Raw genomic sequence first — 15,255 nt, forward strand, 5'->3', positions numbered from 1 at the left:
TCTCGGTGTCCGTGGTCTTCACTTAGAACTCTCCAAGTTTGGGTCTTCAAAGCCAAAATTGCATCACGGACATCACCACGGTCCGTCTGGATGTCCGTGGTCTTTACTTAAAATTTCCCAAGTTAGGGTCTTCAATGCTAGACTACTGGAAATTGTACCATGGATGGTATCACAATATGTCTAGATCTTCATGACCCATAAAGGCGTCTGTGATCTTCACTTGATTTGTCAGCACTCAGATTTCAGCTTGCATTTTCATCTTTTCTATATTTCTTCCATTCCACTTGTTTCACCTATACATACACTATCAAATGCATTATATCCACATAAATACACTCGATTCTAGTATAAATTCTTAGTTTTTCAGCATCAAATGTACCAAGATTTTGTGGCACATCACAAACCTGGTTCTTTGTTTCTACCCTACTTTTGCTTACTCGTTTTTCAACTCTAAATCGCCTAGAATCGAATGTTTCTTTCCCAATCACTTAGATTCAAATAGTCAACTTACGTACATGATAATCTACTCTGAAACCACAATCAATTCACCAACTTTTATCTCAAGAACTCATCAAACCCATCCTAATTCAAGAACGAAAACAATACTTTCAAGAAACAAATCAAGAACTCATCAAACCCATCCTAATTCAAGAACAAAAACAATACTTTCAAGAACAAAAACAATACTTTCAATAAACAAATCAAGAACTCAAATTCTTCAACTTCAAGAATGAAACTTCGCTGAAAATAACATGATTGGTGTGTGGGTGAACAAACCCAACACTATGGAAGCTTATATACCTCTTAGGGATCAAACCCTTGGCGAAATTCTCAATGGAACCTCAAGAACTTGATGAAACCTTGACTTTTCTCTTATTTTCTCCTCTTTTCTCTTCTTGAACTCTTTTCTAAAACCCTAAGTGTATTTGGATTTATGAAAATTGACCCAAATCATATTTTTTATCAAAATATTACTAAAATTTGTTTCAAGTTGATCGGGTATGGAAAAGACCAAAATACCTCTCATATTTTTGGGTAAATTTCCTTAAATGGACATACTAACTTCAAACGAACATATCTCCCTCATACGTTGGAAAGAGGACTCAAAGATCTTTCATTTGATATCCTATGGATCGCCTAACTCATAATGTACTGAAAGTTAAGGTCATTTGAAGTTGACCCAAAACTTAGAAGAACCTAGGAATTTCTTGAATAAATTTCTCTTTAGTTCTTTTTGGAACTCAAGGTGCTACATCTAGTGTCCTTAACCATTAAGAAAAATTAAATTCCTCGGTAAAATCCTACCCACAATGAAGGATGGTTCGAGTCTTAGCTCAAAAAATTTCTGGGTGTTACAATATCATATATATAAAAGACAACCCTAGGCCCGCTTACGTTATGCCACCACAAAATAGGATTCCCTTTTAATTTATTTATTTCTAAAACTAGCCTTCCCCTTTCATTAAAAGTTGTAACGTTTTCGAATGGTTGTAACTTTTCCAAAGAGTTCTGACATTTTCGATAAGGCACAGTAAGCATTCGTTCACACTACCCTTTGTTTTCTATAAATAGAGGGATTTACTCTCATTTTAAAACAACGAAAATTCTAAATTTCTTCTTCTGCACAATGACATAGATAATTACACAATAAATTAATTGTTCATATTCAATATCAACATGGACAGATTCTGAAGTTTATTGAAAGTTGTAAATACTTCTCTTGAAGTAATAAATGTGTTTCTTCATGCTGCAATTGGAATAGAAGTGTAGTTTCAAATTGAACTCCATCATTATGGTATATTGATTTTAAAAAAGCACCCAAACAAACTGAATAGTTTTGTGTAATATTATTCCCTTTCAAGTATAAATAATAAGTTCAAATGTTTTGCAAAATGATACATTCTCCCTTTAAGATTCCATTTTAACAATTACTTATGATGCATTTATATGGGGAACTTTAAAGTGATATATGTAAAGCAAAAGGTAGGGTTGAACTTTCTACACGTTAGAATTAGAATATTTGTTCACTTTTTCAACCTTCTAAAATGAATTTATCCTTTCACCAACTATTATTTATTTATTAGAAAATATAATATCTTAGGTTGATGTTCATTTGATTACCCAAAAGTATCAAATAGTAATGCTTCCTAGAAGCAAACTGATAAATTATAAAATCAATGTAAAGATGATTGATGGAAGGATAAATGATAAGATGCTATAATTATCATTTTCATTTACATTATTAATGTTCGTTACTATGTAATCTTGTAAGTAAGATAATATAGTGTTTTAGTATTAATGACTGATAGGTTTTAAGTATTATTTTATAAATTCAGTGATATTAAATTCCCGTGTTAGGCATGGATAATTTTACTAGTAATGGGATAAAGCTATGACATGACAATGTGAAAGTAGTACCATAATATGTGTGCACCTTTTATAATTTGAGAGGATCATAGGTAAAAGTAAAACTATAAGCAGGTTTGAATTTGTTGGTTAATAAGTGGCAACGTTATCCTACTTTGCAATGACTCTGGTTCTATTATTTCCTTAATATTGTCAACTTTTTTTGGATGCCGAAATAGTTTTCAAGAAAAGCTAGTTTTTGGACTTTTTTCTGGTTCAAAGCATTGAAAATAGAATATAAGGTTTTGTTCTCTCTAGTATTTGAGGGAAACACAACTATAGATTGTGTTTTAAACAATAGATAGTGAATTCAAGCAACACATAGTGCATAATCTAATGAGAAGAAAGGCCTTACCTGAAATTATCAAACAATTGAAATTTGAGAAAAAATAAATACTCCTCCTTTTGAATTCTTCAACGAAGCAGTAGGTGCAGATCTCCATTTTGCCTCTCCAATTCTGGATTCTTCAATTGTTAGGATATTTAGGGTGAAAAATTGTATGAGTTTCCATATGGGTATTTAGAGTTAAAATTGTATGAGTTCCTTTTTGAGGTGGCAAAGCTCTTCCATGGAAATTTAAGAAGTACCATAATATTACTTTTGGGGTTTTTTATTCAATTTTAATTAATTTATACATATTAAAAAAAAGTAGCGACATATTTGCCACCAATTATCATATAGTGGAGACAGTATGTATGTTGCAACAAAAGCTTTTGATCCAAAAAGTTTGTAAGCGGGAAAGTAAAATTTATTACTTCTATTGCACCATATTGGTTGCGATGTAGATAAAGTTGTCACTAAAGTGTTTGATCTATGGTGACTTAAGTGTTGCTATAAAAGCATATATCATTTTGTAGTGACTTAGTTATGTTTCCATTGTATTGCTATATTTTGTGGCGATGAATGTAGTCGCCACTAAATATCTTTTTTCTTGTTGTGGGAACATCATAGTAGTAGCGAATATCATTCGAATAGAAAGTTTCAATAGCATTGACTAGTCGTTGTAATGATATATACTCCTAAGTTTTTTCATGAATATATTTTTCACTTTATTAACCTTCATATCTATCACCTTTTTGCTTTCTCAATTGTAACACCTCGAATTATGGAAAAGGGAGAAAGGACCTTTTTGGGCAGAAGTCTGGTTCTACGGGTCCCATCTAAGTACTGTAGAAGCTTCTATCGGCCGTAGATGGAAACCGTAGTAAGAGGGAAAATAATTTTTTAAAATCAAGTCCCAATACCCCTTTTTACGGTTCACCTGGACGACCCGTCATTATTTGTATGAGTCATAGGTGGGTCCCAGATCTACTAAAATTTTGAGGGCCAAGATTGGTTTCTACGGTTAGTGTCAATGGGCCGTAGTATGAAGTACGAGCTGTGGACAAGTCACGTCAAAAGTTGGTCAAAATAAAATGTTTCTGAACTTATCTAGTGTCCGTAGGAAGTTCTACAGGCCGTAGGTCCAAATCGTAAAAGTGCTTCAACAGTTATTTTAAGGGGCTTTTGAGACTTTTCCCTAATTGTTTTAAATAAAAAATAAGTAATTTTGGCCTTCATCCTAAGACCTATATAAAGTCTTTTAGGTCCTCAAACTACCAACTTCAACCCCATTCTCCTAATTTCCCAAAACCTAACCAAATTCATCCTTCCAAAATTCTCACAAGACTAAGGAAGGAAAAAAAAATATAGGGTTAATTCAAGTTCATCAATCCTCCAATCTTTTTGGGCTTTAAGAATGAAGGTATGTTAGTATTTACCCATGGAGTCAATTACTCCATGTGGTCCCTGAAGATCCAATTTCTCAAACTCAAATTCAATTGTTTAAGTTAGGATTTCAATTTAGTTTTTATGGATTTCATTCAATTGTGATTGATTATTGTTAATTAAGTCCTGTAATGCATGATTCAATATTAATACATGATAGTTAGTTGAAATTATGTTGACCCATGTCTAAATTATGATTTTCAACAATGAACCTATGAATTATGAATTTATGAAGATAAGCAAGTTTTTAGGAAGTTATTGTAAATGGTTTGGGGATGCTTTGAAAGAAAAGTATCAAAGTTATTGTGAAAGGTTTTCTCACAAGCTATTATGATCATGATTGTGAAATGTATTTCTCACTTATGGATTCACATTAGTGAAAGGTTTTCTCATCTATCTTGAATTATGTTTAATTTATCTTTTGAAACCTCTCGTAGCACTATTGCTCAAAATAACCTTAGGAGAAATATGAACACCCACAACCGGTGCCGAAACCGCTAGCGGCTGGCCCACCTGATCCTAAATACCTGGAACCTGATGTTGATCTGGGGTCTTGCCCCTACCCTAGTCTGAGAACCATGTGGCATACTTGTCGCACAACCCTAAGAGAAGTTCTCCAACACACCTAACGTCTTTAACAAATTTTCCTGAAAAATGAGGCTAAAAACTCAGGAGAATCTGGTCCTCAGCAACCTCAGCCTTGGCTCAGGAGAAGCCTCTCCAGCCCTACCTCTAGCTAGTGCCGCTCCATGGGCATGAGCTCTAACATGTTCTAATCCACGAGTATGGTCTCTAACTCGGGCACCAACTCTACCCCTAGTTGGGGTCTTAAAAACAACCTTAGGGATTGCCTCTCATCTAGGACTGGAAACAACAACTTTGCTTCTCGGCATCTGCCAAAAATACATGTGGAAACTCAGCACTAGTGATGGTAACCACCCACGATAAGAAGAGAAGAATAAAAAGAAGTTTCCTAACAATCTTTGTGGCCTCTTGAAGATAAGTATAGACGTCTTTATACTGATCCTTAAGACTATACTTAGACTTGTCTTGTACACACGTGAGACCTACAAACCTGGGGCTTCACGACCCAAAAATGGATGTGATGGCACTTTTCTTTTCCCACCAAGAGAAGTCAGGCTCACAAGGCATTAAATACATAAAGTACGGAATTAAGAAATAAGTACAAGTCTCAGTCTTTGTTTCTCAAGTATAACAAAGCTTAAAGAAAATTAAAATAGGGCTTGTCGGGATGACAGGAAGCTCTCAAGTCCTTCAACAAGCCTCATTAAAAGAGAAGAAGATCGCTCAATCTATAAATTTTATAAAAACTAGTAGCTATGCTCATAAATATTCTGATTTTCAAACTATAAATTATAAGACTTTTTACACCTTAATTTTTAATATTTATAATTAAATAATTAGTCTAAAGTTCTCGTGGATAAAATTTCAGTATAATATATTGAACTCATTCATTATAATTATCAGGAGATTCAAAAGGCCAAAGTAAAAAAGTTGATTTTTTCCCTTTCGGTCAAAGTTAATCTCACAACATTTTTGGTACAAAAAGTAAATAATCTCCTATCAAGCGTTTAATTGATGAAACATTTATGTTGCACTATGATTTGCATAGGATTAATCTCATGCAATCTTTTGATAGCTTCGTTCTTGTGACTTCCAGCTTCTAAGAGGGATCTATTGTATATATTTTTAGTTTGCTTCCAACTATTGCTCTAGTTTTGATGATAATTTACTACTTCCGCAATGTTCTACCCTTATAATTATTACTTGTTTTTCTGGGTTACAGGTTATCTTACCTACTGGTGGGTTATAGTAGGTGTGATCGTGATTCGAGAATTGGGGTCTTGACATATTATAATATGAAATCCATTTTCACCAAAAGCAAGACTAGTACAGCTTTGCAGATGACCCTTAATTATTTGTAAAAAATAGAAGTTAAGATCGCAATGAATATTTACATCATCAAATCGCTTTCATGTTCTCGCAACAAAAAATGCAGATTCAATGCAAAAGCTTCAAGGTTCAATGTAAGGCAATAATTTTCTTTGATACTAACATTTTTTACTATGAGTAATGTAGAGGCTAATTTGTATTATCCTTGAACAATAACACCACAAAGCTCAACATCAAGCCAAGAATTTGCAAGGTTCAGATTGTGCAACAATAACAAGAATCAAATTTTCAAATACATATTTTTTCTTTGAGTGCAAGATTTTATATTCAGTAAATGTTTATCGAAGTTGAAGCTTCTAAATTATGGACACCATATGAACTAATAGAAAATACTGCACAATTAATGATTTCTACTACAAAATGCACCGCACCTTGGATATAAATATTATAAAGGATTTAAATAAATACTGCAAAGGCACTACAACAGACTCTCCATATTAGATTATCCATGTTCGATCATGCAAATAAATCGCACCAAGTCTGTTGCATAGCATCAATTTTTATATTTCTAATTTAGGAACATAATAGGTTCTTCCACCCTAAAATAGGATATGTTGGGTTAATCCACCCTAAAATAAGATATATCGGGTAAGTCCACCATAAATTAGGACATATCGGGTAAGTCAACGCTCAAATAGGATATTTTGGGTGCGTCCACCCTATAATATGATATACATTGGGTTTTTCCACCCTAAAATAGGATATATTGGATTCATCCACCTAAATTAGGACATATTGGGTTCGTCTACCATAATATAGGACATATTGGGTTCGTCCACCCTCAAATAGGACATAATGGGTTTGTCAACCCTAATATATGACATGTTGGGTTCATCCACTCTTAAATAGGATACATTGAGTTTGTCTACCCTAAAATAGAATGCACTGGGTTTATCCACCCTAAAGTAGAATGCATTGGGTTTATTCACCCTAAAATAGAACATATCGGGTTCGTCCGCCCACAAATAGGACATATTGTGTTATTCATCCATCTAATAAAACATTTTAACCGTCTTTCTTTAATGAGACATCTCACAATCTCTTAATTATTTATTTATATTAAAATTTACATATCAGTTGCATGATATGTTTAAAATTTCTTGAAAAGCACATTTTTCATTAATAAGACATCCTGCAATGCCTTATCATTTATATATTTTTAAAATATATATAGGAGAACTGCATGTTATCTTTTAAATTTCTTGAAAAATTGATTCATGTAAATATGTATCTTTACTAAACACTTCTAATTGGTGTGTTAGACTTCACAGGAAGCATAATCTGCATGCAAAAGCAAGAGACATAATGCAACAAACTTTATCGAAGCAGTTAATTGGGACATTTTGTTGGAGAGTCAAACTCACTACCAATGGGCAATGATCTACTCTCGAATTCTACTCAACCTACGTCCCACAGTTTGGGATATGTAGCAGTTTTCCCCATATTTTCATAAACATCATTTCAATGTTGTTGGTCGGGACAAAAGTAGCAATAGTGTCAACTTCTTTGCCAAAAAACTCTATCATCATTTCTGGTCAAAGAGGGACAACTCTTGACACCCAATTTTCACCCTCCTTTCTTTAAATTATATTTGGTTGAGCTTCTAAGTCATTAACAAAATATTACGTTATTCATACCATCATTATTAATATAATTATTATACTATCGTTGTCAATTTTTTATAATTACTAATAAATTACAAATTTTTTTCTTAAAACAGTATCTTCTATCACTTTGTATTTCATTTTAATTGATTGTCGATATTTTATTTCAAATTTCATACTTACTAAATTAATATAAATCATGAGGAAAAAGTTTTAACATTAATACTTCTACATACTAAATATATATTATACTAGTTATTTAATTAGAAGCTCAATGAATTGATTAAAAATGAAAAGACCCAAGAAATACTTCAATAATATGGCTACCAAATAACAACCCAAATCTACAAACCAACCCTAAAAAAAAGGGGCCCAAACGCAGCAGTCCAAGCATCAACCCATCAGCCCTCTTCACAATCCCTACTACCCATTTTATCATCATTTAACCACCCAAAATACCCTTTTTGTTTTATATTGTTTAGGGTTCCCCCCACCCCCCCAAAGTACTTCATAATTCACAAGCCGCAGGAGCCTCCCTCTCTCACTTCTTCCCTTTCATTTTCAACAAAACTCCAATGTTCTTTAGCTATGGACAAAGGTTGTAACTCTATTTTCGTGTTATTTCTATGTCAATCACGTGAAGACTGTCGAGTAAATCCAAAAATCCCAACGTTCGAGCTTTAATGGTTATCTTTGACCAATTTAAAAAATCTGAAATTCAAATTCCTACTCAATAATTCAAGAACCCTAATTTCGCCTATAAATGCTTACTTTCAAGTTTGTTTTCTGAGGTTCTTGAGCCACTCCTTAACCCTAAAACATTTGGTTGGCACTCATCCTTTGTTCACACTAAGTTTTTGAATCACATCTCCTCTCCAAATCTCAAAAACATTGGCAGGGTGTTTCTTTTGATTAATCGTGTTGTTTTATTTGTGAGTAAAGTCGGATTTTAGTAGATCTGAAACCTCGCCATGGTTCACTGCTTGACAAAAGGTCTGTGTCAACAGTAACATCTCACAAATTGAAATAGCTAGGAAGAAGCTAAGAACTGGAAATAGTCATTTTTGGAAAGAATGAAAACTCTAGAAAATTGTTTAAGTTAGGAAAAGTGAGTTTTTGGTCAACTTCAAATGACCATAACTCCTAGCTCAGGATGAGTTAGGTGTAGATCAAGATATGGTTGGAAATCTCTTGGAATGATCTTTCCAGTAAGTTATGCCCTTGGAAGTAGGGTTGTTGGATTAAGGAAATGTCCAATCCGGATTTTTAAAGGGTATTTTAGTCTTTTCATGGCCCTATTATTTTATTCCATTTTATAAGTTTAATATGGGTCAAATCAGACTTTAATCAGTTTTAGAATTTGGAATTTCATGCTAGGGCTATAGACAAGAGAAAAGAAGAAGGAGAAAGTGCAAGATTCATCAAGATCGATCAAGATAGTTGAGATTTTCTCCAAGGGTTTATTCCTACCAGGTATGTGAGGCTTCCATAACGTTGGTATCGTTCTCCCAGGTGCCAAGCATATTTATTTCAGTTGGATTCATCCTAATGGAGTTTGAATATTGATTATCTTGATAACATGCTTGAATTCATATATTGTTCTTGAATTTGACTGAGTTCGGAAGTTTCTGAAATCGTTACATCGTATTATAGAGTCGTTTCGAGTTAGGTTCTTATGTACACTTCCTGGGTATCTATATCTAAAAGTAATTCAAGAAAAAGAACCGAGTTTGGGTGAATTGGGGCTGGATAACGAAGAAGAAATTTTCTCGAACGAAATCGAGCAGTGGTGGCGTGTCGCGGAGCTGGTTCCCAGAATTGGGAATTTTTGTTTCGCATCGCAGAGCTGTCACGGCGCGTTCTGCCTCAAAAGTCATTTTCCAAACTAAATTTGAAAAGATTCTCCGAGTCGCGGACCCACCCTCAGATATAAATTTTCAGTCTTTTCTCATGTTTAGCTATCTAACATCATTCCTAAACAATATGAGATCCTTCCAAACACAAATCATAATCCTTGAATGCATAATTCAATTCAAGAACCATTTTAGAGTCATGTCAAGTGAAGTTAAGGTCAAAGTCATGGGGAAGTCCTTCAAAGTTTTCAAAAATCTTTTATAAATGTTTTAAGACTTAAAGTTCAAGTTGAGTAATGAGTAAAGAGTACAGTTTGAAGTTCATTTCTTCAAAAGTATATGGGGACTATGTATTCCCAATGGGTTTAAAATATTCTCACATTTAAACAAGAAAGGAAAACCTCAATTTCGAAAAGGCCTTCGGGCTAGTTTTCAGAAATGATTAATAGCTTTCTAAATGAAGGAAGAGGGGAAACTTTGATTTTCAATATAGCATTTGAGCTAAATTTTTGAGCACTAATCTCAAATCATAGAAGAAGTATGGTTTTAAACATAAAGAGCTAATATTATATTTTGGGAGTAGTATTGAGCACCGATATAGGGAAGCGCTCAGAGAACCCACAACCCCCATAAAACCATGTAGCCATCATGGGTAGAAAAGGGTCATACTTTTTAGATGAACCCTTAGTGCTTTTTAGCATAGACTAGTGGATCCACTTAGTAGTTCAGGTCCTATACCCTTAGCAAGGTATAGGATGCATTGGCAGCATGAGATAACACGTTGTATCATCACTATAGCTCTTAAGTGATGGTTGTCGGTTAGAGAAACTCCGACAGAAGTTATTTGTATTCTCATATACACAGTTATTTGTATTTTTACATACATTTCAGAGTTTTAGTGCATCTTTGCATACTCCCAGAGTTGACATCATGTTTTAAACAACTTTTCTTTATATTGCACTTGTTTTAAAATTGCTTTATATTGAAATGAGTTCAGTTACGTGGAGTTGAGTTGAGCCAGGTAAGTTCTTCAGTTTCTTTTCAAGCTTAAGTTGTGTTTAGCATTCCAATTCGCATACTCATACAATCAATGTACTGATACCAGTTGGCTTACATCTTAATTATTATGATGCAGACACAGGTAACTAGGATCAGCATCCGGCGCATCGCTGATCCAGTGAACAGTTCAGAGTCTGTTGGTGAGCCTCTTTGCATTCTAAAGGACTCCTTTTCATTGCCTTCAGTTATAGTATTAGTTCATTAGGATGTCATGGGTCTGTCCCAACATCCATTTTAGTTGTTTAGAGGATTCATAGACAGGCAGTTAGTTAATTCAGTTGTCTTTGCTTTTCATTTCATATGTTAAAGACTTGTGTTTGCCTTAATAGCCAGTTGAATGCTTCTTTATAACACTCTAGTTACTTCATAAATGTGTATGTGATGAGTTAAGTTTTCCGTTGACTTGAGGCCAGAAATGGTCTTCGAGTGCTAGCCACGTCCAGGGTGTAGGATCGGGACTTGACAAACTTGGTATCATAGCACAAAGTTCAAGAGTCCTAGGAAGTCTATGAAGTTGTGTCTGTAGAGTCCTAGTTATCGGTGTGAAGCGCGCCACATTTATAATTAGGACGCTGTAACATTTAGGAAAATCTCTCACTTCTTTCACTCTTTTTGTGCATTAGAGTTGATCTCTAAAACTTTCAGATTAGCATGCTGCCATGAAGAGCAGTCAGAGGTCATCCAGCTAGGAGAAATGTTGAGGAACAAGAGTTACCAAATGCACCTGAAGTGCAACCTCAATGGTAAGTCACTAATGCTGACTTTAGAGAAGCAATTAGGATGTTTAGTCAAGCTGTGACTAACCAGGTTGGGCAACAAAAGGGAGCTCGACAAGGAGAGCCTAACACTTCAAGGATTCATGAGTTCTTTAGGATGAATCCTCCAAGTTTCATTGGTTCAAAGACTTCTGAGGATCCGGAGAACTTTGCTAATGAATTGAAAAAGGTGTTTGATGTGATGCATGTTGCGGATACTGAGAGGGTTGAGCTAGTTGCATATCAACTGAAAAATGTCGCTAGGACTTGGTTTGACCAGTGGAAAGGGGTTAGAGCTGAGGATGCACCACCTGCGAGTTAGGCCTGTTTTGAAGAAGGTTTCTTAGGGCGTTTCTTTCCCCGAGAACTGAAAGAGGCTAAGGTGCGTGAGTTCCTCACACTTAAGTAGGATTCTCTAAGAGTTCATGAATATAGGTTGAAATTCACCCAATTGTTTCGTAATTCTCCCAAAATAGTTGCAGATATAAGGGGTAGAATGAGTTTGTTTGTTGCTAGGTTGGCTCGTCTGTCGAGTAAAGAAGGTAGGCCCGCAATGTTGATAAGTGACATGGATATCTCAAGGTTGATGGTCTATGTGCAGCAGGTAGAGGAAGAGAAGTTGAGGGATAGAGAAGATTTAAGAACAAGAGGGCTAATACAGGGAATGAGTCCATGCACCAGAAGAGTAATGCCAACCTGTCGTCCTTCCAACAGAAACAGAAGGGCCCTACTTCATCATCTACTAGTGAACCTGCACCTAAGAACAAAGATGAGTACAATGGTCAGAATTTTAGAGCTAAACCTACTTATTCTCAGGGTAGCGTGACACAAGGGGGTAGTAAGCCTCCTGCATGCGCCAAGTGCGGTAGGAACCATTCAGGTATTTGTCGTGAGGGTTTCACTGGTTGCTTCAAATGTGGTCAGAGGGGGCATTTCATGCGAGAGTGTCCAAAGAACAGGTAGGGAAATGGTAATGGGGGCAATATAGCCCAATCTTCTTCAGTTGCTCCACTAGACAGAGTTACAACTAGAGGGGCTACTTTCGGTACTGGCGGAGGAACAAACCGCTTATATGCTATCATAGTCGCCAAGAGAAAGAGGATTCGCCAGGTGTTGTCACTGGTATGATCTAAGTCTTTGAGTTTACTGTTTATGCTTTCTAGACCCAAGAGCGAGTTTATCTTTTATAACTCCTTATCTTGCTATGAATTTTGATGTTATTCCTGAGAAACTTAGTGAACCATTCAGTGTTTCTACACCTGTTGGTGAGCGTATTCTAGCAGAGAGAGTCTATCGTGATTGTCTCATTTTCGTCAATCACAAGAGTACCATGGTTGATCTAGTTGAGTTAGGTATGGTAGATTTTGATGTTATTCTTGGTATCGACTGACTTTATGCCTTTTATGCCTCAGTTGATTGTAGAACTCGAGTTGTCAAGTTTCAGTTTCCAAATGATAGTCTTAGAGTGGAAAAGTAGTTCAGCAATGCCTAAGGGTCATTTTATTTCGTACCTTAAGGCAATGAAGTTAGTTTCTAAGGAGTGTGTCTATCACTTAGTCCAAGTTAATGACTCTAGTGTTGAGATACCTCTTATTCAGTCAGTTTAAGTAGTAAGAGAGTTTCCAGAAGTCTTTCCAGATGATCTTCTCGGAGTCCCTCCTGAGAGAGAGATAGACTTCGGCATAGACCTTCTTCCAAATACTCATCCTATATCTATTCCGCCATATTGAATGGCACCAACAGAGTTGAAAGAGCTTAAAGAGCAGTTGAATGATTTATTAGATAGGGGCTTTATTCGACCAAGTGTCTCACCTTGGGGCGCTCCGATCTTGTTTGTGAGAAAGAAAGATGGTTCCCTTAGGATGTGTGTAGATTACCACTAATTAAACAAGGTTACTATCAAGAACAAGTATCCTCTTCGAAGGATTGATGATCTTTTCGATCAGCTTCAGGGTGTTTCTTGTTTTTTTAAAATAGACCTTAGATCTAGCTACCATCAGTTGAAAGTAAGGGAATGTGATATTCCAAAGGCAGCATTCAGGACCCGTTATGGTCACTATGAGTTTCTGGTCATGTCGTTCAGTTTGACCAATGCACTTGTAGCATTCGTGGACCTTATGAATAGAGTCTTCAAAACTTATTTAGATATGTTTGTTATCGTCTTCATTAATGATATACTAATCTATTCAAGGAATGAAGAACATCATATTAGCCATCTCAGAATAGTTCTTCGGACTTTGAAAGATAAGGAGTTGTATGCTAATTTCTCGAAATGTGAGTTTTGGCTTGAGTTAGTGGCATTCTTGGGCCACATAGTTTTCGGTGATGGAATTAGAGTTGATACTCAAAAGATAGAGGTAGTATAGAGTTGGCCTAGACCCACATCTCCAACTGATATTATGAGTTTTTTGGGCTTGGCGGGATATTATAGGAGGTTTGTAGAGGGGTTCTCGTCTATTTCATCCCCTTTGACCAAATTGACACAGAAAACAGTTAAGTTTCAATGGTCTGAAGCTTGTGAGAAAAGCTTTTAGGAATTTAAAAAGAGGTTAACTACTGCCCCAGTATTGACCTTACCAGAAGGTACGCAAGGTTTTGTGGTGTATTGTGATGCATCTAGAGTTAGATTGGGTTGTGTGTTAATGCAGAGTAACAAAGTTATAGCTTATGCCTCCAGATAGTTGAACGTTAATGAGAAGAACTACCCAACCCGTGACTTAGAATTGGCTGTTGTACTATTTGCTTTGAAAATGGTGCTATTATCTTTATGGTGTTCATGTGGATTTTTTCACCGATCATAAGAGCCTTCAGTATGTGTTCACTCAGAAAGCGCTCAATCTCAGATAGAGGAGGTGGTTAGAATTACTTAAGGATTATGACATGAGTATTCTTTACCACCTAGGTAAGGCTAATGTTGTTGATGATGCTTTAAGCAGGTTGTCTATGGGTAGTACTGCCCATGTTGAGGAAGAAAAGAGAGAGTGAGCAAAACATGTGCATAGACTTGCACGGCTGGGAGTAAGACTTATGGATTCCATAGAAGGAAGAGTAGTGGTGATGAATGGGGCTGAATCATCATTAGTGTGCTGAATCATCATTAGTGTCAGAAGTAAAAGGCAAGCAAGACTAAGACCCTATTTTTCTTGAATTGAAGGCAAATAATTCATAAGGAAAAAGTAATAGCTTTTGAACAAGAGGAAGATGGCGTAATGAGATATCAAGATAGATTGTGTGTACCAATGGAGGATGGACTCTAAGTTAGGATGTCATATGAGGCTCATAGCTCCAGATATTCCATTCATTCGGGTTCCACAAAGTTGTATCGCGATTTGAAAGAGGTGTATTGGTGGAATAGTATGAAGAAGGGAATTACATAATTTGCTGCTAAGTGCCCAAATTGCCAACAAGTTAAAGTAGAACACCAAAGGCCCGGCAGTTTGGCTCAGAATGTAGAACTTCCGGAGTGGAGGTGGGAGATTATTAATATGGACTTCATCACAAGTTTACCAAGGACTCACAAGCAGCATGATTCTATTTGGTTGATTGTCGCCAGAATGACAAAATCAGCCCACTTTTTGCCGATAAAGACTACTCATTCAGCAGAGCATTATGCTAGGTTATATATTTAGGAGGTGGTAACACTTCATGGAGTTCTAGTCTCCATTATTTCAGATAGTGGTGCACAATTCTGGAAATCTTTTCAGAAAGGTTTGGGTTCAAAGGTGAACTTAAGTATTGCTTTTCATCCTCATACAGATGGGCGAGCAGAGCGCGCTATTCAGACATTAGAAGATATGTTGAGGGCCTGTGTGATCGATTTCAAAGGTAATTGGGAT

At 35.8% G+C, this 15,255-nt stretch overlaps 1 protein-coding gene across 1 annotated transcript; it reads left to right on the forward strand.

The window, feature by feature from the left end:
• The first annotated feature begins 11,444 nt into the window (after positions 1-11,444).
• LOC125857369 (uncharacterized) lies at positions 11,445-12,547 on the forward strand. The gene is made up of 3 exons (XM_049536967.1): positions 11,445-11,645; positions 12,134-12,299; positions 12,423-12,547. The coding sequence occupies exons 1-3, from the start codon at positions 11,445-11,447 to the stop codon at positions 12,545-12,547; spliced, it is 492 nt and encodes a 163-aa protein (XP_049392924.1).
• The last annotated feature ends 2,708 nt before the right edge of the window (positions 12,548-15,255 follow it).

Source organism: Solanum stenotomum, chromosome 1 (assembly GCF_019186545.1).
Source record: "Solanum stenotomum isolate F172 chromosome 1, ASM1918654v1, whole genome shotgun sequence".
NCBI classification, from domain to species: Eukaryota; Viridiplantae; Streptophyta; class Magnoliopsida; order Solanales; family Solanaceae; genus Solanum; species Solanum stenotomum.